The sequence below is a fragment of the Podarcis filfolensis genome, assembly GCF_964270895.1.
Source record: "Podarcis filfolensis genome assembly, chromosome: 14".
Taxonomy (NCBI): Eukaryota; Metazoa; Chordata; class Lepidosauria; order Squamata; family Lacertidae; genus Podarcis; species Podarcis filfolensis.
The window spans coordinates 27,405,044-27,431,625 of NC_139616.1; the positions used below are offsets into that span (position 1 = coordinate 27,405,044).

General features: G+C 52.6%; 3 protein-coding genes across 7 annotated transcripts; 1 reads left to right on the forward strand and 2 right to left on the reverse strand.

Moving 5' to 3' along the window:
• Positions 1–8,027, forward strand: PRC1 (protein regulator of cytokinesis 1). Of its 4 annotated transcripts, none has more exons than XM_083587153.1 (14): positions 1–261; positions 467–599; positions 1,871–1,993; positions 2,081–2,314; positions 2,405–2,575; positions 2,680–2,829; positions 3,085–3,232; positions 3,334–3,470; positions 3,600–3,695; positions 3,810–3,956; positions 4,497–4,607; positions 5,420–5,518; positions 5,951–6,116; positions 6,854–8,027. In XM_083587153.1, exons 1-14 carry the CDS (start codon positions 251–253, stop codon positions 6,880–6,882), a joined length of 1,755 nt encoding a protein of 584 aa, XP_083443279.1. In that variant the 5' UTR covers positions 1–250; the 3' UTR covers positions 6,883–8,027. The 4 variants fall into 4 exon arrangements, with proteins under 4 accessions (XP_083443279.1, XP_083443277.1, XP_083443278.1 ...); XM_083587151.1 differs by having other exon boundaries at positions 21–261; positions 5,951–6,193; XM_083587152.1 differs by having other exon boundaries at positions 47–261; positions 6,014–6,193; positions 6,854–7,156.
• Positions 7,929–15,532, reverse strand: RCCD1 (RCC1 domain containing 1). 2 transcript variants are annotated; one of them, XM_083587155.1, is made up of 10 exons: positions 12,917–15,532; positions 11,866–12,170; positions 11,543–11,803; positions 10,875–11,075; positions 10,611–10,764; positions 10,081–10,202; positions 9,301–9,405; positions 9,007–9,165; positions 8,544–8,573; positions 7,929–8,438 (listed from the first exon to the last, which is right to left on the reverse strand). In XM_083587155.1, the coding sequence occupies exons 3-10, from the start codon at positions 11,715–11,717 to the stop codon at positions 8,296–8,298; spliced, it is 1,089 nt and encodes a 362-aa protein (XP_083443281.1). In that variant the 5' UTR covers positions 11,718–11,803; positions 11,866–12,170; positions 12,917–15,532; the 3' UTR covers positions 7,929–8,295. The 2 variants fall into 2 exon arrangements, with proteins under 2 accessions (XP_083443281.1, XP_083443282.1); XM_083587156.1 differs by lacking the exons at positions 9,007–9,165; positions 11,866–12,170; positions 12,917–15,532 and having other exon boundaries at positions 11,543–11,859.
• UNC45A (unc-45 myosin chaperone A) lies at positions 15,205–26,582 on the reverse strand. The gene is made up of 20 exons (XM_083587150.1): positions 26,406–26,582; positions 26,159–26,326; positions 25,512–25,548; positions 25,233–25,408; positions 24,981–25,073; positions 24,160–24,327; positions 22,895–23,063; positions 22,569–22,739; positions 22,314–22,485; positions 21,104–21,404; positions 20,861–20,955; positions 20,442–20,583; positions 19,109–19,249; positions 18,693–18,820; positions 17,168–17,234; positions 16,939–17,052; positions 16,721–16,836; positions 16,470–16,587; positions 16,235–16,390; positions 15,205–16,096 (listed from the first exon to the last, which is right to left on the reverse strand). The coding sequence occupies exons 1-20, from the start codon at positions 26,418–26,420 to the stop codon at positions 15,818–15,820; spliced, it is 2,826 nt and encodes a 941-aa protein (XP_083443276.1). The 5' UTR covers positions 26,421–26,582; the 3' UTR covers positions 15,205–15,817.

A 26,582-nucleotide genomic window follows, 5' to 3' on the forward strand; every position in this document is an offset into this window, starting at 1 on the left:
AACGAACGCTCGGACGGAATAAACGCCAGGGAGGTGTCGTCCGTCTGGCAGTTGGGGGCGTGGCGGCGCCTTATACGGAAACCAATCAGGGAGCGGCGGCGTAGAGTTTGAATTCTAGGCGGAGGCGCAACGGCTAGCGGAGTTGCGCGACGCGGAGCCGAATAAGCAGCGGCTGTGGCAGCAGCAGCAGCGAGGGAGAGAACAAGAGGGAGAGAAGTGGGCTGGCTGGCCTTAGCGGATACCCGCGGCCATGAGGAAGAGGTGGGCATTTGGAGGACGAAGTAGGGGGCGCTCTCTGGTTCGCAGGCGGCTGCCCGTCCGGTGTAACTCCGCAGTCGCCTCGCTGCGAGCCAGGCTGGCCAGGAGCGGCCTCTGCCCCGGAGCGTCGCTCTCTTCTCAGGTGGCTGGTCGGTCATGGGGAGGGTTCCTTTTCCGCCCCTGACGGACTACCTTCCCTCTCTCGCAGCGAGGTTTTGGCCAGCGAGTCGGTGGCCTGCCTGAACCAGGCGCTGTTCCAGCTGCGCGACATCTGGGAGGAAATCGGCATCCCCGAGGACCAGCGCCTGCAGCGCACCGAAGTGGTGAAGAAGCACGTCAAGGTGAGCAGGGCCGAGAGATCCTGCCAGCTGAGCAAGGGCGAGGCCATGGGATGCCTTATGCTGACTCAGAGCAGTGGCCCATCTCCCCCAGCATTGGCTGCACTGACTGGCAGCAATGGCAGTCCGGGGTTTCAGACAGGGTCTTCTCGCAGCTTGACCTGGGGGTTGGACTTTCTGCATACAAAAGCAGGTGCACTGTCACTGAGCTGACATGGTCCTTTCCTACCAGGGCTGGAATAGATATCAGGCAGGGTGAGGCTGCCTCATAGCCCTCAGAGTGGCAGGGCAGGGTGGCATTTTCCATTTTGCCTCAAGTGACTCAATGAGACACGCCATCCCTGTTCCCCATTGCACTGCTCAACCAGGTACTGCTGGGCTACAACTTCTACCCTCCCCAGTTATCTTAGCTAGTGGTCAGAGAGGCTGATGGCAGCTGTAGCTCCAAAAATATCTGGAGACTGAAAATTGAAAAATGCTGTTTTGGAGCAGGGGCTCCCAAACTGGTCTGAGGCTCTTCATTCAGGTCACTGTGGCATGTCTACTTTAACTGTTCATATTGATTTTTAACCATAAATTAATTGCTTGTTTCATTTGTTTGTGTTTTTCGTATTTTGCTGTATTGCTATCTGTCTGTTTGTTTGTTGTTTGATTTACATACCACCCTTCATCTCAGAGCAGAATAAACTGTGGAATAAAATCATACAGCATCTGACAATAGAGCATTACAATTGCTACAGAAGGTGGAAAAATCATTAAGCAGTCTGAGTGAGGGGAACAGAGAATAGAGGAGGCTATATCTCTAAGACCTTAAAATCTTAAAATTCTTATAACAGTATCATGCCTCCCATTATCACCTTTTTCAAAATGCTGTAACCTTTCCTCACAAGGGAGTTGCTTCAGCATCTTGATCATTTTGGTTGCCCTTTTCTCTACAGTTTTTCTAAGATGCAGGAACCAAAACAACCTCACAGTCCAAGTTCAGCTGTACCACATTTGTATGAAGATGTTACAATATAGGCAATTTTATTTTTGGCCCCTGTCCTAACAGTTTCTTTTTGGTGAAGGACTTGTGCATGATCATCACGAAAAACAAGCCCACATGTGCAGGGCTTTCTTGGGAATGATCAGCGGGGGCCTCTGACATGCTCTACTGATATGGAGCTGCAAGCACCAGGGGAGGGGGTTTCCTAGATTAAACTGACTGGGCTCTGCAGCTGCTGTAGTGTCCTTGCTTGCTCTGGGTTCAATGCTGCTTGCTCTTGTGCCATCAGGGCTTGCTTGACATGATGATTGCGGAGGAGGAAAACCTCAAAGAGCGTCTCCTGAAGAGCATTGCAGTGTGCCGCAAAGAACTGGTGATCCTCTGCAAGGAGCTACAACTGGCTCCTTTTGAGGTGAGGCTGTGGGCTGGCGAATGTGGCTCAGACGCCGTCTCTTAGAGGGTGGTCCTGCTGAGCTCCGGAGGACTGTTTTTCTCACAGGAGGACGAGGAGACCACCATCCTGCAGCTAGAGAAGGACCTGCGCACCCGTGTGGAAGTAATGCTGAAGCAAAAGCGGGAGAGAAAGCAGGAGCTGAAGGTGCTGCAGGAGCGAGACCGGGAGATGTGCGACCTGCTTTGCACAGCTCCCTATGACATTGACAGTGAGGCTGTGCCCAGCCTGGCGGAGCTGGACCACTTTCGGCGCCACTTGGCAGGACTAGTAACTGAAAAGGTGGGTACACTTTGTGTGTGCATGAGCAAAGGGGGAGAGGCTGAGGTTGGGGCTTGATGGGTAATGTCCTGCTTTGTCCTGCTCCTCCAGGAGCGCCGGCAGAAGGAGTTCCTCGACACCAAGAGGCAGATTATCCTGTGCATGGAGGAGCTGGAGCACACCCCAGACACCAGCTTTGAACGAGATGTCGTGTGTGAGGAGGAGGATGCCTTCTGTCTCTCGGAGGACAACATTGCCGCCCTGAAGGATCTCTTGCAGCAGGTCAGAGGGTGGGGTCTGGGAGAAGGATCTGGGGGGCCTTGCCTGTGACATCCCATCTCTTCTGCTGCCTTTAGTTTGGCTCAGGCTGGTCTTTCTGTCCCTAGCTCGAGAGCAGGAGAGCTCAGAAGGAAGCCTTGTGCCAAGAGCTGCGTTCCAGGATTCGGGTGCTGTGGGAGCGGCTGCAGGTGCCTGCGGAGGAAAGGGAAGCCTTTGCCCCCTACATGGTGGGAGCCAAAGCCGCCATCATGGATGCTGTAAGGAATACTAAAGGCCTGAGGCCTCGGACCAGCAGCAGTGGTTCCTGTGCCAAGCCAACAGGGAGAAGGGGTGCTTTATGCTGGGCTGTTGGGCTCAGGATCAAAGGGGAGCTGTTTCAAACCTTCCTCTGCCTGCTCCGAATCCCATTGCACCATGAGAGAGCCCCCCTCATGTTCTGTGGTGCACACAGGAGGGGAGAGGGGGTCAGTGCCATCAAGGTGTGTGTTGACCCTTTGCTCTTCCCCGTCTAGCTGAAACTGGAAGTGGATCGCTTGCAAGAGCTGAAGTTTCAGAACATCAGAAATGTGGTGGAGGCCACCCGGGCTGAGCTGGCAGACTACTGGGACAAGTGTTTTTATGGGGAGGAGCAGAGGCGAGCCTTCTACCCCTACTATGAAGGTGAGCAAGTAGACCCCTCCCCAGCTGTTGCTGCTGGGAATAGATTGATTGGCTGTGGCCTCTTCCTACTGGGTATCCTGTTTTTCCCCCCTCCTTCCCAGATGACTTCACTGAAGAGCTGCTGCAGCAGCATGAAGAGGAAGTTTCCCGGTTAAAGCAGTGCTATGAAAGGCATCAAGAACTGTTTGAATCCATCCACAAGTGGGAGAAGAACTGGCGCCTCTTCCAGGAGCTTGAGGTACAGCCAGAAGCCACACAGGTGGCCAGATGTCTGGTGCTGGGTCAGGTGGGAAGCCACTGAGGGCCAGCCTAGGGTGGCTTCCCAAGCACAAGAGGCTGACCCAATTCCCAACTTCTCCCTTTTCAGAGGAAGGCGACGGACCCCAGCCGCTTCACCAACCGAGGGGGTAACCTTCTGAAAGAGGAGAAGCTGCGAGCGAAACTTCAGAAGACTCTTCCAAAGGCATGTGGCCCTTTCTGCCCTTGGGAGGGACTCAGGCAGAAGGCCAACCAGCCTGCTGTTTGCTTTTCACCCTGGTTGTGTAGCTTAGCTGAAGCCAGTTGTGTCTCGTTGCAGCTGGAGGAGGAGCTGAAGGAGCGTGTGGAGCTCTGGGAGCAGGAGCAGGAGCAGGCCTTCCTGGTGAATGGGCAGCGCTTCATGGAGTATGTGGCAGAGCAATGGCAGCTCCACCACATGGAGAAGGAGAAGGAAAAGCAGGAGCGAGTGAGTGAACAAGCTGAGAGCCCTCAAGCAGCTTCCATCTCCGCATCACTTAACAAGGACCCATTTGTCCTCCTTGCTTTAGTCTGAAAAATGGACTCCTTTTTCTCTTCTCTGGCTGGTGACTGAGATCACAGGCGGCTTGGCCAAGGTCTCCAAAGGATGGGAATGAGCTGAACCATCCGCACTGGGTGTTTGAGGCCTTGCTTTGTGTGTCTGAAGTACAGGGGAGTGGGGGATATACTTTGGAGCAATGGTCCCAAAGCCGACACATGCTGCTGTGAAAACCACCCAGTAATTTGAAGCTTAAAATTAGCTGCTGAGCTATCTTGGGCAACCTGAGCAGGAGTCATCAGTACCCCTCTGGCAGTGGGTAGGTAGGCTGAAGAGAAGATGCCTGCAGAGGACTTCAGTCCCACCAGTCTTGTAGCCAGACATGAAGGACTTCTTGCTGCCTTCCCTTTTTGTGGCTAATCTAACTCGCTTGCCATCCCCTTCTGGGGCTTCTGTGGATACCAATCACCCAATTCCTTTTTCTTTCAGCAACTCAAGAAGTCCCGCCAGATTGAGGAGGAGATGATGTATGGCAGCACCCCACGGACCCCCAACAAGAGACGGGGCTTGGGCTTCATCACACCCAGCAAAGTGCGGAAGGTCCGTGTTGCCATGTGATGCTTCATGCAGAAGGGGCACTTTGTTTGTTTGTTTGTTTGTTCCCTAGTACGACATGTGCAATGAATTATGAATTTTGGTGGGTTTTTTTAGTTATTCTTGAAATAGTAATGGGATGGCAGTGTGGCTTTTGTTGAGCATTTCAATTGTACAGTAATGTAGAAAAGAGGTGTACAAATTAGCAATGAAATATAAATGCTGGAAATGTAAGCATTAGTGCAATAAAACCAAATGATTTTCATTGACCAAGGAAAAAATGCCTAAGGCGCCAAAGGGAATTGAGAATCCCTCACAGTGGCTTGCAAGAACCCGTTTTTGCAAAATACTGGGTGGAAACGCAAATTCCAGGAATAGCTGAGATAAAAAGCAAAGATGTGTGAATCACAAAGCTCACACAAGAGGAAAGGAGGCAAACCTAATAAATTTCTGCAGAACTATAGTATGTTTACTGATTGATAGTCTAGCAAGGTATACTCCTCAGGAGATGATGTAATAATAAATAGCATAGCTATAACCTGACCTTTTGCACAATATTTTCTTTTATTAAAAAAAACACAAATTCTATGGTACAGCCACATCCAGAGCATTATGCACAGTTCTGCTTGCTCTTAATATGCATCCACACACCCTTCCAATATTTGATAGGGTTGGAGATGGTGTAAAAAAAAGAGAGAGCTGCACCTCCACTGTGAAGAGATGTTTTATTGCTAGGTGCTTGGGGTAGAAAAAGAGTGCTTTTGCCACCTGGAGTTAGGGAGAACGCACGTATGTTAACTCATGGCTTTTTCTTGCAGCTTAACACCACAGCTACCCCAAACAGCACCATCCGCTCAGCATTTGGGGGATCTCTGTTCCACTCCCCAACACCCCACCCAGCACTCTCTGGAGGAAAAGTAAGCAGCAGCTGCTGGTATCTAAATTCTTCCTGTTTCCAACATTCAGTCCTGGGTGCAAATCTTTTTAATAGCTACGCATGGACCCAACAGGGAAATTATCAGCAAGGGCTGGGGGCAACCTCATGGTTTACTGAAGTGCAAGAAAACTTTATTTTTTTAAAAGTGTTAATGTTTATTACTTGCTTTGTAAAACATTATTTAGGCAACATACATTTATTCCTCCCAACCATCCTCTTAAGCAGCGGGTACTGCAAGCAGAAAAGAGGCCATCTTCCTAACACTTCAGCAAAAGTTCTGTTGCCACTTTTATGCCCAGTCAGAAGAATGCAGTGCCCTCGTAGAATGTTGTTCTGTGTTGTCCCCCACCCACCCCTGTGGCTTACTGGTTCCTGGTTGCTCAGTAACCTTTTCTGTGTTGCTTCTCTGCAGGGCTCCCGGAAGCTTGTTGTCAAAAGCTCTAACCTCCAGTGCTGCTCCCCTCTGCCTCCGCAGCCTGTCCGGACTCCCAGCCGCATGGCCCCCAAGTCCCCTCGCCCAGGACCCATGGAACACAACAAGGAGAACGTCGCTCAGCTCAACAGAACAGTTCTGAGCGGTGGGTGCACCCCTGCAGCCCTTGCCCAGAGCACCTGCAGCATTAACTCTGTTGCCAGCACCTATTCAGAGTTTGCGGTAATTTCCCTCTTCTCTCAACGCCTCTAATCTGACAGCCACCACTCTCAGCAACTGGCCTTGCCTGCCCCACTCATTCCCTTGGGGAGCCACAGGCCACCCAGGATGCTGTGAGCCACCCTTGAACTGTAATGAAGCATGCAGTACAACGGTAATCATTTCACATTTTCCTTCCCAAGAGCACCCCCTCCCTAGCTGAGCCCAACCTCTTAATGAAACGAGCCAGCTGTCCACTCTCCTCTGCTTGTTTGGTCTCTTGGACAGCACCTGGCCCCACACCTGGCTTGCGGTGGCACTTTATGGATAAACTCAGGTTGCATGTGAGCCTATGTAATAAAGCCCTAGCCCCATGTATGTGTTTTATGGAATGGAAAGCAGCTTCGGGGAGGGGTGTGAACAAGCATAGAGCAGTGGGGAGGGAAAGAGTGTACCTGGACACTGGGAGGGGGACATCTGGAAAGGGGTTAAGCGCCTCTTAATTCCCCTTGCATGTGTTTGCCTGCAATATACCTGCACGGAGCTTGGTGTCAGTGGGACACTGTGGTGCTGGTACACCTTCCCTTCTGCCCTGGGCTGGGACTTCCATACTCACAAGAGGGTCTCCACTGCTCTTTGATCCAGCTTGCTCAGTTATATCACACAGAATTTATCTTTTCACAGCAAGAACTTTCAAAGGCTTCCAGATCTGACTTCAAATCCCGCATCCTTAACTCCACGGTTTCCAATGCTGAGAGCTGACGGGGAGCTTGTACACAGCGGCAAAGGAAGGTAGCCAAAGGAGCTGGCACCACTGGACTTCCCTCCTGGGGTTAGGCAAAGCCGTGTGCCTCCCTGCTTGGCCCTGTTGCCTGTGGCAATGGAGGCAGGGCCACTTTTAACTATTTGTTCCTTGTTTTTACCACACTGATTTTTTTAAACAATTTTTTTTGTATATTAAAAAGAATAAAATGTAAATGTTGCAAAGGGTTTCTTATAAGTAAGCCTACTCTAGTGCACAACTTGCTGTCTAGTCTAGGGTTTCAGCAGCAAGGGAAGAGGGATCCTGGCCCACCCCAACCTATCCTCTTGCAAGCCTCTGGAACGTTCGCTCCTGCCCTCTGCTAGGCAAAGGGTGCAAGAGAGTCCACAGTGGCAGCACTCCGTCCATCCTGTTAATGCGGACAGAATCTTTACTGCCCTTCTTGGTGCTTATGCGGTTGCTTTTGGGAGAGGGAGTAGTTGCAACAGAAGTGGGGAGGGAAAGCAGGCAGCCCCTAAACTTGCTTGCAGTAGGAAAAAGTGATCAGGTCCTGGGGCTTTTTAGGACGTGTCCCCATGCTTGCTCCAGAGGTCTTGTTCCACTGGAGAGAAGCACAGCTCACCTTTAGTTATGACAAATGGGACGGGGCTGACTTCTTGCTGCTGCCTTTGAGCTGGGCTAGTCCTGGCTTCCTCATGGGGATGGGGAAGGAGGAGGAGAGGCTTCTGCCAACCACCCTCACCCTCCCCATCATCGTGGCTAGATTTGCACCTTGTTTTCACTACAGTGTCCTTTTATTATTTATTTGTATGGCAGTATGTTCACATCTTGTTTATCTGCTGTTCTGTATAATGACTAATCAATTGTATTGTTCTGATGAGGGCTCTTAGCTGAGGAGAGCAGTCTAACTCTACTCCACTTCTACCGCAATGTCCTGCTACCTGGCATCTGGCTTCTTGCCCGAAGAACCATGACTGTGTTGCAGGCTAATAAGGATGACAGTGGCAGCAACAGCTTTATTCACAAAATGACTGTTCCAACATCTGTTTTGTCCATCATGGCAATTTAGCGCTACATAAAATATGCTCTGTATAACTCTGTCTCTGTGGTGTTCTTGGAGGTGCAAAAACAGCTCCCTCTTTTATCTAAAGTTGCCCTTGTGTTGTCCATTGAAGTAGCTGTTACTGGAAGGCAGATGGAAGGAGGATTAGAAGAAGCCACTACCCCTGATCTGAGACTTGGATAAAGTCAGATTGAGCCTCAACTCAGACAGTAGAGTGTTGGACTGGAATGGCAGTAGGAGTAGGTCCTGTTCATGCTGTCTTCCCAAAGGTTTCTGGATTCTTGCCCTCCATCTCAGCTGTTATCGGGTCACAGCATGTACATAGGTAGTCCATGGTCCACATACCACGTCTACTACACGTAGACCCCAGTCCACAAAGCAGGACACCCTCTTTGCCTCATCAGAGCTGTCTGTCTGCCCATGCCCCAGTTGGCCATATTTACCTGCAACCAAGAAGAGCTATTGGCACCAGTTTGCCCTTGGAGCAGGAAGAGAAGATGGAGTACTAACCCTAAGGGCAGCTATAATCCACCCCCCAGCTTACTTACCCCAGCCCCAGGTGTAGAGCTCTCCTGTACCTGAAATACAAGGATGACCTGTGTTTAACTGAGGTTGTTGAAGGATAACAGTTGAGCACCTCTTTGGGGGAATGGGGCAGATCCAAGAAACAATGGAAAAGGAAAAACCTTCAGGACCCTTTTACACTATGTTGTGATTTCCCAACCATGCAAAAACCAAAGAGCTTGCGCTGTTTAGGAACTCCATGTGCAGCAATTTTGACAGTAAGCAGTTTTGGGAGGGCTGCTGGACATCCTTACACATAAACTGTGTTAGACGTCACACACATTTTACGCTTGTTTGTCCTTCACTCTTGGATGTTTCCCCTTCCACAAATGAGGCTCAGGCGGACAGCAACAGCCCCAGGATATTTTTCAGGTACTGGGCAGTGAAGCCTTCATCCTGCTGTCCCTGTGCTCCCCTCACTGAAAGACAAATTCAGTGTCCTCTTACATGTCACAGCAGCGGTGTGTCGTGAACCACAGCTGATCTTACAGACATCTGCCCCATCTGGCATATCCAGCAAAGCAGGGAAGGCTTGGATCGAAATGAATGCAGCCTTGCAGGGTCCTTGTGCTGCTTCCTGCTCTGCCAAGCTCAACTCGGTGTCCCCTAGAAACAACCCAGTATAAATAAAACTGTCAAAGTCAACTCATACCGCAGCAACAGCCACGGGGTATAGTGTATGTTTGCCCTGGGCAAAGTTTGCCAAAATAGCATCTAGCTCTGTCCCAGAAGTGGCCTCACCTCTCTTCACCTCTGCCGTGGTGGCTCTACTCTCAGCCACAGATTTGGAAGGTAGGGCAAGTTGTCCCGTCTCGTTCCAGCCCCAGACATACAAATCACCTGTTTCTGGCAGAGAGCGAGAAAGAGAGCAGCTAGGAGCTCAATCCAGGACCAACGTGGCCTTTTCCCCAAGGAAGAGGCCTCATAGGGCTGGCAAAATGTATTCTCCAGCGAAAGCTGATTCTGGCCTTATGAGGGATTTGGCTTCCCATGCAGAGGGGAGTTTATTATTTGAAAGCAATGGGAATGGGAAGGGTTGTAGCAGAAGCCTCACCCCCATCTTTATATTTTTGGGTTTATAACTTTAAGAAAGATTAAGACAGAAAAAGTAAATAAGGGCAAAGGAGGTAACTGTTAGCAGTATCTTTAACAGCTGTGAAGAAAAGGGAGCCTCACTTCTGTAGGAGATGCATCTCTCAAACCCCCATTAACTTTTTAAGCAGTGGCAGTGGCTGATTGGTGGCCTTAAGTCAGCCTTGGCCATTGAGGGAGGCGGCCCAACAAAAATATTGGGACAGCCACAGGGTCCCTGCCTCTGTTCAAGGAGCAGGAGCCCAGTTAACCCGACACCACATCAACAAGCCTCAAAAGGTTGGCAACAACAATTCTGTTTATATTTTTGTTGCTATTGTTATTACCAACGTAAAAAAGCAACAGCAAGTCTATTTTGGGGTGCTGGAATCCCTAGCTAGTCATTGCTTAAGATGGGCCACTACAGACCATGCCCTCCTGCTCCCTTACCACTAATGCCAGCTGAATGCCATCCTCCAGCCGCCACATCCACCAGGGGCACCCCGTACAAGGCTTCCACCAGCTGGGGCTCTGTCCTGCTCTCCAGCTCCCCATGGCCCAACTGCCCGTGCCTGGGAAGAAAAGACAGGAGGAGGAGGAGGAGCCACCATGCTCCCCGCCCCCCAATGCAGAAGCCCACCTGGCACCAGGTAATAACCTAAGAAGAGACCTGCTGGATCTGGCCAATGACCATTCTAGTCCAACATCCTGTTCTCATATTGGCCAACCAGATGCCTGTGGAAACCCACAAGCAGGATCTGAGCCTAAGAGCACCTCTCCCCTTCCTCTACTGGCTTCCAGTAACTATGGAGGCAGAGCTTAGCCATCATGGCTAGTAATCATTGTGAGTCTTCTCCTCCATGAAGTTGCCCAACCCTCCTTTAAAGCTGCCAGCCATCACTGCCTCCTGCGGGAAGTTGGTTGCTAGTTTTAACCATAGCCCTGCAGGCAACGCTAGTCCTCACCTACGCCAGACTCACCTGCCGCCTCCCCAGGAGAAGAGGGCCCCCTCTGTGTTGAGCAGCACCGCATGCTCGTAGCCCAGGGCCAGCTTGCGAGCCTGCAAGGTGGAGGGCAGAGGGCTGAAGAAAGGGGGCCGAGGGGCCACGTACCCGCCAGGCACCAGGGGCAGCTCTGGGGCAGAAGAGAAAGAGGGTTAAGGGCAGAAGGGATGGCTCATCCTGGGGTGCAGCAACAGCTTCCTCTTCTTTCAGGGCGGCGCTTCTGCCCGCACACCCACCTACCTACGGTCGCTGCTTCCTCAGGGAGGATCTCGCACCTCCACGCCGGCTCTCCTTCCAGGACCAGGGCCGAACCCTCCACCGGCCAGCTCTCCACCGCCGCCTCCCGCAGCACCAGCACGTGCGTCTCCGACGGCAGCACGTCCCGGCAGTCCTCGGGCAGCGCCGCGCATACCGCGCCTTGCAACAGCACCGGGGGGGACCCTGCGGGAGGCAGAAGGCAAGACGGGCGAGGGGGGCGGATTGGAGCTCTCAGTCCAAGCGGAGCAGGAGGCAAAGAAAGAATATCGGGGCCACAGAAAAGGAGGAAACCACACCACCACCACCCCGCCAGGGACGATCAGGCAGCAACCTAGGAAGGCGGCTTGGGGCCACCATCAAGGCTCCTGGAGAAACTTCCCGCTCTCCTCTATCGACGGGATGGGGCTCCTGTCACCTGCCTGGAGTCGTGGGGTTGCATCTCCCGCAGCCCGCCCCCAGCAAGCAGAGGAGGAGTTTGGGGGTGCTGATGGGGGATGCAGAGCAGCATCTCCCCCACGGCCGGGACCCCTTAGACTGTCCCTTCTATATGCCTTGGAGTGCGCGGTTCCCCGCGCCTGCTCAGCCTAAGAAAAAGGGGTGGGGGAGCATGAACCCCGCATGGCCCCGGGACTCTGGTGGCTGCCTCTCACCGCCGGCGCGGACGATCCCGGAGAAGCTCCAGCTCGGCCTCACGCAGCGCACTGGCCCGGCCTCGCCCCCGACCAGCAGCGGCGCCACTTCCAGCCCGGCCTCCGTCGCCTTCCCGAAGCAGAAGCCGAACTGGAACCAGCCATCGCCGCCGCCTCCCCGAGCTCCCTCCGCCATCTCCGCCGCCCGGAAGGCGAGCGCCTCTTGCGGCGGGTCGGGGACAAGAGGCGCCTCAGTCGGCAGTTTCCACCCTTTCCCTGGCTCTGGCGGAGGCTGCCTTGGGCCGCTCCGGTGTCCCGCTACCCTCCCCCCCCCACCCGAAAACAACTTGCTCTTTCCGCTCAAAGTTGATGGCTAGTGCCGGGACTGGATAAAAGGCGGATCCAGAATTCATATGATTTTTTCATTCAAATTAAATAAAACCACCATGATACTGTAGACCATGTCTTTAGGCAGAACCAAAAAAAAATCACGCATCCACTGTTTCGTGGGGCCACTATGGTGCAAAAACATGGTTAAAAATACGGATCCTCATGATTTTTGCACTAGATCAGCCCGAAGCCACCATCAGATCAAACATCATGGCCATGGGCACAGCATGCACCATAAAAAACTCGGATCTACAGCTTCCTGGCCATAATATGGCCCAAAAACGTGGTTTCGAAGCACGGATCCTCATAGATACTCACGCTTTTTGCATTGGGCCACCTCAAACTCATCTTCAAATCTCATACCATAGCCAGGGGCACAGCCTGCAGCACAAAAAACTTGGATCCACAGCTTCCTGGCAACTCCATGGCCCAAAAACGTGGTTCTGAAGCACGGGTCCTCATGCAGAGTCATGCTTTTTGCATTCGGACACCCCAAACTCACCATCAAATCACATAGCCAGGGGCACAGCCTGCACCACAAAAAACTCGGATCCACGGCTTCCATGGGCATGATGTGTAATTTGACGATGTGTTTGGGGTGACCCAATGCAAAAAGCGTGAGGATCCATGAGGATCCGTGCTTCGAAACCACATTTTTGGGCCATGGTATGGCCAGGAAGCCGTGGATCCGAGTTTTTTGTGGTGCAGGCTGTGCCCCTGGCTATGATGTGTGATTTGACGGTGAGTTAGGGGTGGCCAATACAAAAAGCATGAAGATCCGTGCTTCAAAACGTTTTTGGGCCTGTGTCACCAGGAAGCCGTGAATCCATGATTTTTAGGGTGCATGCTGTGCCCATGGCCATGATATTTTATCTGATGGTGACTTCAGGCTGATCTAGTGCAAAAAGCATAAGGATCCTTGAGGATCTGTGGTTTTTAACCATGTTTTTGCGCCATTGCGGCACCACGAAACAGTGTATGCGTGATTTTTTTAGTTCTGCCTACAGACTAAGATGTGGTTTAGAGTATCATGGTAGTTTTATTTTGTTTCAATATAAAAATCATAAGAATTCATGAGGATCCATGCCTCGGATCCATGTTTTTGTGGTGCTGCAGTGTGGCAAAGTGTTGGATCCACCTTTGTTATAGTCCAGTCTGTATGCGTGCCTTCCAGATGTGCTTTGACACTGCATTTGTTGGAGTTTTTTTTTTAAAGTGGAGGATCCGTGTAGATCCACCTTTAACCCAGTCCCACTACTGCCATTCAAATGGTGTGCATGCACTGCATCATGTGATCGATTGTGTGGCGAGGCTTGCCTGGCCCGCCCAATCTTTTATTCAAGTTGGCACCCCTGCTCTGAGGAATCAACTGGAAGAATCCCCCTTGCTTCCCACCCCCGAAAACAGAAGAAGTTGTGGCAAGAGTGCTGAGGGAAGTTCCTCATTTGCAGCATTTGATGTAGGCTGAGGCCTCAGAAATAGGCAGGCAAGCATAGGTTTTAACATCATCCTGCAAAGTATAGTTGTTTCTCCTCCAATATTCAGAATGCAGGACAAATCAGAAAATGAGCTTTTGGGATTTGTCTTCCAGCTAACTTGTGGAACGCCCTGAGCACAAGATACCATGATGACAACTTTTAATAGAATTAAACTGAAGGAACCTTACTTCTGCCAAAGATTCACAAAATCTGACCTGGAACAAGGAACAGCTTAGCCTCGTAGGTGCCTGAGGCAGTGAACTGGGGCAGTACTGGACTTATAGTGCTTCTTAGAAGGTAATGGTTGTTCCTTCACATCTGTCATAAGCTACAAGCAATCCAGGTTGCCCCAAGGGCAGGCACACAGGAGCACAGTAACTGCCCCCCCCAGTACAATGAAGCTGAGAGAGTGGTAGAAGGAACTCCTCAACATAAGGCTACAGTCCTTGCGATAACTACCTGGGTTATGTCCCCTTGGGCTTCCTGCTCAGTAGGCAAGCCTAAGATCATTAACTCTGCTTTTAAAATCACTCAAGGCTTTTCTTCCCTGCCCCTTACCAGAGAAACAGCTCGATGCTTGTGTTACATGTGTTACCTTGAATGAAGCTGTGGAGAGAATATCCTAAATAATTCAAACCAGGAGCAGAGAGGAACTATTATGATGCTGCTCCTACTACTGCCAAGCAGCTGGTGAAGCTGGACCACAGAAAACCAGGGCAAGCCTGAAACCAGGTCCCCTTTCCCTGGTTGGCAAAAGGCGCTGCTTTGGCAGGAGAGGGGGCGGGGGCTGAAGTACCTCTGCCCAGCTACTGCTGATGGCATTGCTAGTGAAGAAAACAGCCAGTGGAGAGAACCAGGAGCATGTCTGTGGCTTTCTTCGCAAAGGAGTTTGAAGGATTCTTCATTCTTTTGCAGTTTCAAAAACCTCTGCGGGATGGCAGACCCTCCAGATCACCTGAGAAACTTAACCTGACAGCAACCCCTGTTGCACCCACATCAAATCGTCCATGGCTCTCTCAAGGGTTGAAAACTAAAATCTCAATTTTTCTTTCCCCAACGCATGAGGTGATATGAGGCCTTTACAGTCATACCTCATGTTACGGACGCTTTAGGTTACGTGTTTTCGGGTTGTGGACCGCAGGAAACCTGGAAGTACCGGAACGGGTTACTTCCGGGTTTTGCCGCTAAATCATGCTTTGCGCATGCGCAGAAGTGCCAAATCGTGCCAGCGCCTGTGCAGACGCGGCGCTTCAGGATGCAAATGCTGCAGGGTGCGGACGTGCCTCCATCATGGATTATGTCTGCAACCTGCGGTTCCTCTGTATCTTACTCTTTCCTGCAAATGACAGTTCATGCCATGACACCTAGAACCAGCTCCAGGCCCATTTTAAAGTGCAAAGGCAGCTGGCCTGAATTATGAATGTGCTGCAAAGCCCCCATCCTGCCCCCGCTTGGTTTTTAAAAGTAAAACGGGGAGGGTGAGTTTAAAACCCTCAAAAGTATGCCATCTATTAGTACACGGCAAGTGAGTGGTTGCTTTCAAGAGTTTAATGTAAAAGAGGAGGGAGGGGGCTTCAGCCTTCGCTCCTGGGCCTAGCAACACCATAGGACACAGGCTTGGTTGTTCTTCCTTGTGGGAGGGAGGTTGGTCCAAGTGGGAAGGGGTCTGATCATCATCTCCCTCTGCCTGAGTCACTCTGGAGGTCAGACATATCCCGAAATGGTGATGGGTCCCGTCCCCTCAATTTACATACAGCCTAGTTCAGTTCCCTCCCCATTCGATCAATGCAATATTGAGAAACACACGAAATCAGATTTATCGAAAAAGTCATCTGTATAGTTTTCCATAATCTTTTCATACAGTTTACATTCTTTCCCACATCATATTTGCTTACAATAAACGGTGGTCCTGTTTGCCACAGAGGGCAAGAGGAATGGATTGTCAGTAAGGCAGTTTCTTCCTACCCCAAGGGAGGGGAGGAGGCCTCGGGAGCTGCAGCCTCAGACCATGAAGCAGCAGCTCCAGAGGGACAGGAAGGCTGTGATTTCCAGCAGCAGAAAATTAAAAAAAGGCAGCCATGCAGCACAAGCAGCTCCGTGACCCCAAGCCTAGGGGTAGTTGGGGAGCCCACCACCCGTCACCACCAGCGCTGCCAAGGTGTGTGGCAGCAGCAGCCCAGCGACACCCTCCTCCAGGTGAGAGACAGCCAAGAGCACCAAGAGGCTGCAAAACAGCCCCTGGAGCTGCCTTCTGTGCCACAAAATGGTGGCACCAGCCCCTGCGGCTCTGAAGGGTGCCAGCGGCAATCGCTGTGGCTCACTCCCCTGGTCCCAGCAGCCCCAAGCCCCCTCCCTCCTGTGCCCTGGTGCCTGTGCCCAGCAGCAGCGATGGCGCAGTGTGCCCAAGCAGGTTGGGAGGGGGCAGCTCTCAGTCCTCCTCCTTCTCGGCAGCTGCGGGAGGGTTGGGCTTGATCAAGCCATAAGCCACAGCCTGCGCCAGGCACTCCTGGGCCACTTGGGCAATCTGGGGCTTGTCCTTGGCCTTGGCCATAACAGACAGGATCTCCATGGTCTCGCTCTCCATCAGCTTCTCGGCCACCTCCTTGTCAGCAGCCACCATGTTCCTCACTACCACCACCCCGCGGTGCTGGAGCTCGGTGCCAGGGCTGAGGAGAAGGGCCTGCAGGATCTCCAGCCAGTGAGTTGTCTGGGGAAAGAGAGTGAGAGGTCAGTTAGCAAGCAGGAAGGAAACCCGGCATCCACCCAGTTCCTGGAGACCCTCCAAAGGCATGCCATGCCCAGTGGGCAGCTGCTGGGCTCAGCCCACCCTCCAGGCAGTACTCACCACTTGAGGGATGCGGGAGCAGATCTGGGGCAGCAATGAGGTCAAGACAGCCAGCGTCCCTGAAGCTGCCCGCTGGAGCCTCTCATCGTCCTCCCCGCTGTACAGGACCAGCAGCTTGAGCCGGTCACTGCCCTCCACCAGGAACAGCTCCCCGACCTGCCCAAAAGAGAGATGTGAGTGGAGATAAACCTCCCGGGGCCCCAGCACAGCCAGGTGGCCCAGTATCCCTGCTCACCTCTGGGCTCAGCGCCATGTTGCACATACACTCAGTGGCTGCCAAGCGGATCATTTCGTGCTCCTCAAACATGTAGCCCTCGATCATGGGCACGGCCTTCTCCTTCACAATCTTCTGCCTGCAGGAGGAAGAGCCAGCAGGAGAAGGTAATGGCCCTTGCTTCCAAGGAACGTAACCCTCCCAGAGGACAGGGCTGGGACCCAGGGAGATGGCCAGCCTGCCTGCCTGCCTGCCTGCCTCTCCAGCCTTACCGGAGCCGCTCACTGGTCCCCGCCAGGTTGGTGAGAGCCATCAGCCCTTCGAAATTCTGCAGGGCACTGCGGTTCAAGTGCAGGAGGCCCACCAGGGGCCGGACCACCTCGTAGATCTGCAGGAGGAGAGAGAAAAGGCTCAGGGTGGTGGGGAGAGGAAAGGGGAACCCGACCCCATCCACTGCGTTGCTGTGATGCTGCCCTCACTCCACACTGACCCGTTCGCCCGGAAAAGCCATCTCGGGGGCGGTGGTGATGGTGATCTTAGCCAGGGCCTGCGCAGCCTTCGTCTGCCCTATTTCAGTGCCTTCCAGGGCCAGAGGGATGAGTGCCTAGTGGTGGAATAAAATCCATATTCTGCTTGACTGTGAAAAAGCCTTGATGCCCCAGTGCTGCTGCAGGGCAAAGCCAAACAGGAGAGGGTGTGTATGCATGTGTGAGGCTCACCTTCCCGCCTCCAGCAGCCACCACAGCCCCTCGGTCCTCAGGGTCTTCCACAACAGCCAGGAACACCCTGAAGCACACAATAGCAGGCACTGAATGTGGGACCCAGAACTCTACACACACACACACACACACACTCCACAGCAACTTGAGATTACAGGAAGGCGTCATCTTGGCTTGACTGAATTTTCTGAGCTCTTTGGCCAAGCAGAAACCCACAGGTAAGAAGGCCAGCATGTCTCCTCTGTGTAGCAGGTCTGGAGGACTTGCCTGTGAACAGCAACTTCAGAGGGGCCAGTAGGGCAGCGAGGAGTGAAAAGGCACCAAGGGAGAAGGGCAGGCTCAGGCCAGACTCTTCTATTCTACTGCTTCATGTGGGATATGTACAATGCAGTCAAAACCAACAGTTCATTATTGCTAGGTAGGCACTTGGTTAAGAGCTAAAACTCACAAGAGTTTTCCTGTAAGTTTGTTAGAGAGAACTCTGTGAGAGACACTCCCACTGTGCCATGACAGGGGAAGGGCATAGCTATATATATTCTCTTACCTGTTTGGGCAAATCCTCTTTTTTTCGTCACTTTCCATCAAGCCAGAAATGTGAAGAACATCTGTTGTGTCTGAGCTCCAATGCTCAGACACCATTTTAAACTAGACCAAAATATGTCTTTGTAACTGAATTACCATTTTAAGCCTGCCTGAACAAGGTTGCTACTCTTCAACAAATATTCTGAGTGAGTAAATGTTATTTTGACCTTTTACAAGACTTTTTGTGTGATTGTTATTTTAAGGGGGAGAAAATGGAGAAAGACCAGGAGAATCCAGTCTGCCTTAAAGCATCCTGGATTATTTAAACTAAAAGGTTAAAACTAGCCTATCTAAGCTTCCCTTTCAAGCTGCAAAGGGATGGCACTCTGCTGAACTCACAAACGTGAGCAAGGAAGGATAATGTCTAATAAATATATCCTCTCCTAGCATCTATTCATATTCTTACACTTCTATCTTACTGTTCTCTCAAAGAGCCCTCTGGGGATACCCTCTCCTCTCAGGGGTGTATGGTCCAAGGGCAGCTCTTAGAAGCAGAGAAGTTGCCCTGCAATGTCACCAGTAGGTATGTGACAGGACCAGCTCGCAGCAGCCTGGTTGGCTTCTGCTTGATCAATGATGTTTGGGGCAAGACAGCCAGAGGTATGAAGTCACCTTCCCCCCCCCACCCCACAACCTGGGAAGGGTTGGAAGGTCCAGAACCAGCTCACCCCACAGCAGATTCAAATGACAAAGGAGATTCCGACTACACATTACTAAGAGCTTTGGAACGTTAAAGACTTCTTTCACAGCAGAACGGACTCCCTTAGAAGGTAGCAGATGCTCCTTTATTGGAGGTTTCTAAGCAGGGATTGCATGGCCATCCGTCAGGGATTTTTTAACAGTGATACCTGCATTGCATGGGGTTGGACGTGATGACCCTTTGGGTCCCTTCCCTTCTATGAAACCTCTGCAGGGGTCAAGGCCTGTGGCCTGCTGGCCTCACCTGGAGATCAGCTCCCGGCAGGCGGGGCTCAGGGAGGGGCTTTCACTCTTCACCATGCAGGTGAGCGCTGACACCACACCAGCGGCCAGCAGCTTCCTCACACGTTGGCGCACGAACTCTGGCTTGTCCTGGGCAGGAAGAGATGGAGAGAGAGGATGAGAACAGGTCATGGGATGCCTATTATCCACCTCCTCCTACTCCTCTCGCCCTCCTTGCTCCATCCACCAGCATCTGACACAATAATTGTGGTCTTTGCATCACAAACTTCTAAAAGCTTCCCACTCCAACCTCAACTCCCCATTACCTAAAAAACCATTCCTGCAGAGGGCAGGGGAGCCCGGCCCGGCCACACCCCCCCCCAGCCTGCTAGAAGACTTCCAATGACACCCTCAGGGCACTCCTCTCTCCACTCTCACCTTTGGGTGCTTCTCAGGGATGTGTTGCTTGGCGTACTTTGCCAGCTCCACCATCTGGGGGTCAGGCTCCTCTTGGTCGTAGCTGCTGGTGCAATTCACCAGTGTGGACGCCACCGCAAAGAGGACGCTCCGGTTCTCTGACTGAGGGGAGCAGATGGGTGGCAGGAACAAAGAAGCAGAAGAAGGTGGTCAGTCGGGATCTTCATGATTCTTTGGGACCAGGGGCCACCACTTGGGCATTTGTTACCTCAAGACTAGGCTACTACCAAGCAAAGTAAAGTGTGCCCACCCTTAAGTATTATTCAGAAGCGTCAGCTGATGCAGAACAAGACAGCCCTGCCATAGAACACCAGAAGCTGATCAGAAGTGATCTCTTAACATCTCTGCACCCCTGACGGACTGAGTTGGGCAGGTAGGTGGGGCCACCCACCTGTCAATCACCAGACGTAATGGTGATGCTGCACTTTAAAGCCTCAGTTGCCCAGACTTCAAAGCTCAGCATGGTGCTGTGTGAAAGGCTTTTTGGGAGCTGCCCAGTGGCGTAGCGTGGGGGGTGCAGGGGGGGCCGGGCGCACCGGGCGCAACATCTGGGGGTTAGGGTTAGGGGGCGCAAATCCACGGGTTAGGGGGCGCAAATTACTTGCCTTGCCCCGGGTGCTGACAACCCACGCTACGCCACTGGAGCTGCCCTGCCCTGCCCTGCTCTTGAAACCTCTGGAAACTGGAGGCTGAAAGAGCAGTGCTGGGAGGAGCAGTGAAGCTGCAGTTATGGATCTGAAGTGGTACAGTGGGGACACTTCACTGAGACTTGGGAAATTTTGCTACAGAACAACATTTTACATATTACATCTTCAAATATTTGAAGGGCTATCACATAGAAGACAAAGCAAGGTGGATTTCTGCTGCTCCAGTGGTAGGAACCCAAACCAATGGATTCAAATGACAAGAAAGAAGATTCCCATTAAACATTAGGAAAAACCTTCTGATGGTAAGAGTTGTTTGACAATGGAATAGACTCTCTCAGAAGGTGGTGGACTCTCGCTTTACTGAAAGTTTTTTTAGCAGAGGCTGCATGGTCATCTGTCAGGGATTTTTAGCTGTAATTCCTGCATTGAGGGGTTGGACTAGATGACCCTTGGGACCTCTTCCAACTCTACAATTCTAAAAATTACTGGGTACCATATACTACAGCTGGGTTGCTATTCCTAAGCAAGGGAAATTCAACATAAACAAGGCAGAGGCAAAAAGAGCCTCTGGACATGCCCAGGTGCCCATTCCTCCCACAGGTACCCCACCCACCCACTTTGCCCTCCCTCTTGGAAGAGGACCTCACCCTGGCCAGCCAGAAGAGAGCCTGCAGGGCAGCCTTGTCCTCCAGGAGCTCCTCCTTAACGTCCGCATCCAAGGAGAGGAAGGCCAGTCCCTCAGCTGCCCAGTAGCGGGTGCCGGCATCGATGGCCTCATTGCACAGCCACCTGGAAGCAGGAGGAGAATCAGGATCCCTCCCTAGTGCCTCTACCAGCTGAGACCCTAGTGGGCAAGGAGCATGCCCACCACCCCAGGCTTCAGTGGGGAATGGTCTGTTGCGCAGCTGCCAGAAGGACTCATTCTTGTCATCCGTCAGCTCCCACCAGCACCCAAGATTTTGAGAAAGGGACAGGCAGCCTGACCTTCTAAAGGGGAAGGCAGTCACGTGGCACAGAAGAGGCTAAAGCGCCTGGGACATGGGGGAAGAAAGCAGCGCTCACTCACTTCCGGCACTGCTTGGCCAGCTTCAGGGTAGAGCCTTCCGCAAACTGCTTCATGCTGAAATCTGTGCCCCCCGCCGAGCCCAATTTGCAGAGGCCCTGGAAAGAGAAACCGTGATGTGCCGTAGTTGCCACCTGACCCCAGAACTTCCTTCAGTCTGGGAAGATGGAAGAGGAACAGTGTGGGGTCCCACTGCAGCCAGAAAATGGCTCCCTCCTTCTCCAAGATCTGCTGCCTCTTGCTCACCACCAGGGCCCGGATGCGAATGCTGTCGCGCTCGCTGTGCTTGTAGATCTCCTTCAGTAGTGTCACCCCATTGGCAGTGATGAAGGTGGCCCGCTTGGCCTTGTCGGCAGCATGGATCAGGGCCTCCACGGCCACAAGCTGGTCAGCCTCCTGCGACGAGGCGCACAAGGCCAGAATGCTCTCCATGATGCCACTCAGCTCCAGCACCCTGTTCCCAGCCTCGGAGGGGCCTTGCAGGAGACAGGAGGCCGTCTGGATGGCCCGCAATTTCCCAGGGACGCCGTGGTCCTGGAACCAGCCCCTGGGAGGTAAAAGAAAGGCGGCTCATCAGGAGAAGCCAGGAAGCTGCCACAGACATTCCAAAGCTGAAACCCCAAGCTCTGCACCAGAAAGAAGGCTGGAGTCGCAAATCCAAGATCAACCAATGGCATTTCCTGGCAGCAAAAGTCCTCCTCCCACCCCCTATTATGTATTTTTTTCATAACATCTATATATCATGTGACTGTAGAAAACTTCAAAGTGGTTTATAAAAAGAATAAAACAGTAAGATTATTAGTACAAACAACACATTCTAAAAATTAAAACCAGCAATAAACTAAAAATACACCAGCATTTTAAATATATGGGTAGGCTTGCCTACACAAAAGTGTTTTCAGTAGACGCCAAAAAGAGTAGAATGAAGGCGCCTGCCTGATATCACCACACTAGAAGATCCATTTCTTATAAATGCAGAACGGGTATTATATGGCACTTGGAACAGTGCCAATTCTGCAGATGGAAGTGGTTGAGTGAGCATATCTGGGTTAAGGCAATCTCACAGGTAAATAATTAAGGGCTTTGCATACTAATAGTAACCTTTTGAACCTGTCTCGGTAGCAAATCAGCAACCAGTACAGATCTCTGAGCACGGGTGTTATATGCTGACAAGGTTTTGCTCCTTTCAGCAATCAAGCTGCAGCATCCTGCGCTAGCTTCAGCTTCCAGATCAGGTGCAAGGGAAGCCCCATATAGAGCACACTGCAATAATCCAGTCTTGAAGCAATCAGTACATGAACTACAGTAACTGGGTCTCTCTGGCCAAGCTGGTGGGCTGTTGTGAAGCTAGTCAGCAACTAAGTGCTGAGCATCACTCCCCACCACTTCATTTGCCTTCCCAGCACCCCCTACCAGAAGCAGCAGGGGGCGGCCCCCGAGTCAGTCACAGGCCTACCTGACATAGTCCTCGCAGAGCCGGTGGAAATTCTCCCGCTCCCCATCGCACTTCAGGTCCCCATAGAGCTTGCTGAGGAGGACGGCTGCGCTCATGAGGGTGTTCTCCGTCACCCGCAGGCCCCCAGGACTGTGGCTCACTGTGCCCCCCACCTCCAGGATCTGCTTGAGACCTAGCGAGGACAGACATGCTCACTGGTGCTGGCGAGGGACCCAGGCCAGGAAGAGGAGGGGCTCAGGAATGGGCCAGACGTACCCTGGTCAATGACCCAGAGGGTCAGGCAGTTGTTGGGGTCCTTCAGCGACTTCCGGGGCACCACACTGATCAGCAGGTTGAGGATGCTGTCCCGGCCATAGGAGGAAATGCTCTCCCGGGTCAGGGCTTCCAGCAGCTGCTTGAGGAGCAATTTCAGCTCTTTGGATGTATCTACAGGAGCAGAATCAGAGTTGAGGAGGTCTGAGCCTCCTCTCTCCAGGCCAGCATTCACAGCCCAGCTCCACCCAAGGCATCAGCACGAAGATGAGCTTGGCACGACGCAAAGTGGATGCTGAGCCCAGCAGGGAGGCACCCAAGAGACTCACCCAAGACCACAGCTTCCTCCTTGCCACGCACATCCCTCTGCAGCCCCTCCTTGAGGGCATCAAACATAACCTGCAGCAGGCTGTAGGTTGCCAGCGAGACTTGCTCGTCCTCCATCTCTAGGATAGCAAAGAGGCGCTGGGGCCCCAGCTCAGCCAGGATCACTGCAGTCTGAAAGAAGGGCAGCATCCACTGAGACTTGGGGAGGAATCCAGGCCTGTCTCTCAAGAACCAGTTACCTCCCCCACATAGCTCAGAGCAGAGCTGGATACCTGCCTAGTAGGCAACTCCACAAGTGCAACTGCGGTTTGTCAGCAGGAACTCTGAGGACCCATAAACTTACCCAAGGAGACAGAGTTCAGGGGCTTTTTTTATACTAGAGGAATATCTAGGTTATCTTGCAGCATGTATTACTTGAGGATTCAACAGTCTTGCTAGCCCTCTGTCCGCCACGGTAAGTGATCATAGAATTGTAGGGTTGGAAGGCACCCAATGGGTCTTCCAGTTCAACCCTGTGAAATGCAGGAGTCACAGCTAAAGTATTCCTGACAGGTGGCCATCCAAACTCTGCTTTAAAACCTCCAATGAAGGAGAGCCCACCACTTGGAGGGTGTCCATTCCAAGAGGTTGAACAACACCAGGCCCTGTAGTACCCCACTTGTCACTGGACAAGGAACTGTTGGGGAGCACTCTTTGTGAATCACTGGTGGTTAGCCAGACTCCAGCAAATACGAAGGTTGAACACCAGGCCCTGTAGTACCCCACTTGTCACTGGACAAGGAACTGTTGGAGAGCACTCTTTGTGAATCACTGGTGGTTAGCCAGACTCCAGCAAATAGGAAGCCCAAGGTTTCCTCTCAACACTGGAGGAGCAGAGAGAGAGGGGTGATTCCATCCCCTTCCCCAGCCTGAAACATGGGCGAAAACTCAACTCTGTGCCTGCCAGGAGGATGGGGTGGCAACCTATAAGCAGGTGCAGAGGCAGAGAAAGCCCGGGTGCCTCTGCAGCCCCTCCCTGGCTCTGTGCTGGAGGGGGACAGAAGAGACCACTTGGTTTGCCTCTGACCTCCTGAGGCATTTCAAAGATGCAGTACAAGGTCAGGGACAAGTTCCAGGCACACGCACCCTCAGAGAAGTGGCATGGCCTTGAAGCAACAGGTTCTGGAGAGCGTTTTATGCATAACCTGTCAGCAAACGGACTGAACCTGTTACCACCACCACCCCAAAAAAAGAGTGAAGCAGCTTTCATCTTAAAAAGTGGACATACCCGAGAACGATGCCCACTGCAAAGGCCAGTGAGGGTTCGCACAGCTGCTAGCACCGTGTCCGCCCGACCTGTATCCAGCAACTGTAGCAGGAGGCGCACCCCGTCGTTCTGGAAAATCTTCTCAGCACCAGGCTCCTCGCGAGCCAAAACAATCAAATTCTGAGCTGCCTGGACAGGAGAAGAGCCAGTTAGCTGGGCTTGCTTTAACCGCTCCCCATCAGGCCACACAGCTGTTGGAGGGGCACAGCCAGAACATAGAGCTGGAGAGGTATGGAGATTCTGGCCCATAATAACTCCATTGTCCTTGCTTCTCTAAGAGCAACGGGGGTGGGGATCTCCTCATTGGGCAGAGCTGGGAAGCCTGCAGAGTCCCTCCGGGTGCTGCTGCATTGTAACGCCCATCAACATTAGGATGACTTGATGTTATGAACCGCCCTGTGATTGTTAGATGAAGGGCGGTATACAAATCCCATGAGACAGAATGAATCACTCTAGACTGACACTGATCGTATTAAAATAAGCACCACCCTAATATATTCTGGTTTTGTCAGTCACGGAAAAGGAAGTTACGGTACAATGACTCAAAGTCCTCCTCCCTTCCTCCCTCAGGTATCCTGGTCCAGGCATCAGAAACCCTCCCTCTGGCTTTTGCCTACAGGCAACTTGGGAAATGCAAAACTTGCATTTTGAAACAGAAAACAGAATTGGAGACTGCCTAATTCTACAACTGCATCCCATATATGTACAGTTGCAGCACACCCAAAGTTGGTCTTCATCAAGGCACATCACACCTCCCACTTGCTTGCTGGTTAGAGGGGTACCTTTTGTTTCTTGTCCAGATCTTTTTCTTCAGGGTCCAGCAGCAACTTAAACATCTGCTCCACTTTGGAGTCTGTGCGGGACATGGCTGTCATCTGAGGCAAACAGGCAGTTGGTGAGAAACCCCACAGTCATACTTCAGAAGCCCAGTACACACCTGAAGCCCAGAATCCTTCCTGGGTGGAGAGCTAGGCTGCCCCACAAGGGAGGCACCTACCCTGGCAATGTCCCTACTGCCCCGATGCTTCTCCTACCTTCTCATGCATGCTGCTGCCAAGGTTGCGCAGAGCCTCCTGGAAGGCCTTGTTCTTGGGCTCCAGGCTCACACACCTCTGCAGATCCAGGAGGGCCTGGTCGAAGCGGCCCAGTTTCTGCCGGGCTTGGCTGCGCCGGAAGAGGCTCTTCACGTCATGTCCATCAGCTTCTATGGCTGTGAACAGGCAAGGAAGTATTAAGATGTAGCAAAGAGACTTCTGCAGAGAAAGAGACTTTTGGAAGGAGAATAGTCCCCCACCCCACCCCTTGCAGCTCACCTTTAGAAGCGTCCAGTTCTGCCTGGACATAGTCCTCCTGCAAAAAAAGAATGCCAGAGAGGCATTGGTGAAAGATGTAAGGGGGGGGTGAGGGGAGAAGAAAATACTCAAGAGGAGCTAAGGCTGAAAATGACAGCCCTAACCACCTTTCTGGGGGACATCCGTCAAATCCTAAATTCTCTGCAGGTTACAGGAGGAGAAAAGGCATCAAGGCTGGCCTCTCATTATATGGCCAGTAGAAGACAGTACCTCACAGCCAGACAGCCATGCCCGAGGGCTCCCCTTGACTGTGCATAAAGGCACCTCAGCTTCTAAGGAGCAGTAGGGTGAGAAGAAGTCCACCTAAAGGGGCTCAGCACAGTTAAAATGAGAGAGACACAGAAATGCTGACACTGGGGGCACAGGGAAGCTCTGTGGCCATTTAGGGGAAAACTCACACAATGCCTGCTACCTTCTGATGCGTGCTACGTTCACTTGAGTGTTTTGAGAAGAAAAGAGACGTGGGAATAATCCCTTAAATTTTCCCCAAGAGTGTCCAGCTTTTCTCCTCCTGCAGAAGTGAGCGGCAGGTAGGCAGGCTGGCAATGCCCCTTGGGGGGCTCCCATAACTCGGGCAACCCTCCCGCTTTCCTCACTTCCCCACTCACCAGCTTGAGGTGGCAGGCGGCGCGGTTGCGGTGGAGGACAGCGCGGTGCGGGTCGGGCTCCTCGCCATCCCCAGGGCAGAGGCTGAGGGCCCGGGTGTAGGCGGCCAGCGCCTCCTCATAGCGGCCTGTCTGGAAGAGCTCGTTGCCCTCCCGGCGGAGCTCCGGGACCTGCGGAGATAAGAGGGGCGGGGTGGATGAGCGATTCGGTTTGGGGGTCAGCTGGGCTCCCACCGCCCACCCCACTCACCGCCGTCTCCTCCATGGCGCGCTCCAGTGACGCCACGCGAGCGCGACAGCCGCTCCCTAGCCGACCCACGTGCTGCCAGCGCCTCCCTTGGAGCGCCCAGAGGAGAAGAGACCGGGCGGCCCGCGAGCGGAGCTGCTCCACCTCCCGCCCCGCCCGCCCCGCGTGCCTTCTTGCCGG

Bases quoted from the DNA above. Each gene is read 5' to 3' on its own strand.
- PRC1 (XM_083587151.1), top strand. The intron at 2,830-3,084 runs GTAAGGAATACT...TTCCCCGTCTAG, and splicing joins AAGCCGCCATCATGGATGCT to CTGAAACTGGAAGTGGATCG. The intron at 3,957-4,496 runs GTGAGTGAACAA...TTTTTCTTTCAG, and splicing joins AGAAGGAAAAGCAGGAGCGA to CAACTCAAGAAGTCCCGCCA.
- RCCD1 (XM_083587155.1), bottom strand. From the start codon at position 11,717: ATGGCGGAGGGAGCTCGGGGAGGCGGCGGCGATGGCTGGTTCCAGTTC. The intron at 10,203-10,610 runs GTGAGTCTGGCG...TTTTCTTCCCAG, and splicing joins TTCTCCTGGGGAGGCGGCAG to GCACGGGCAGTTGGGCCATG. The intron at 9,166-9,300 runs GTGAGGCCACTT...GGTTGTTTCTAG, and splicing joins CACGGCAGAGGTGAAGAGAG to GGGACACCGAGTTGAGCTTG.
- UNC45A (XM_083587150.1), bottom strand. The intron at 22,486-22,568 runs GTACGTCTGGCC...TGTCCTCGCTAG, and splicing joins CCTCTGGGTCATTGACCAGG to GTCTCAAGCAGATCCTGGAG. The intron at 16,097-16,234 runs GTGAGTACTGCC...CTCTTTCCCCAG, and splicing joins GCTCCCGCATCCCTCAAGTG to ACAACTCACTGGCTGGAGAT.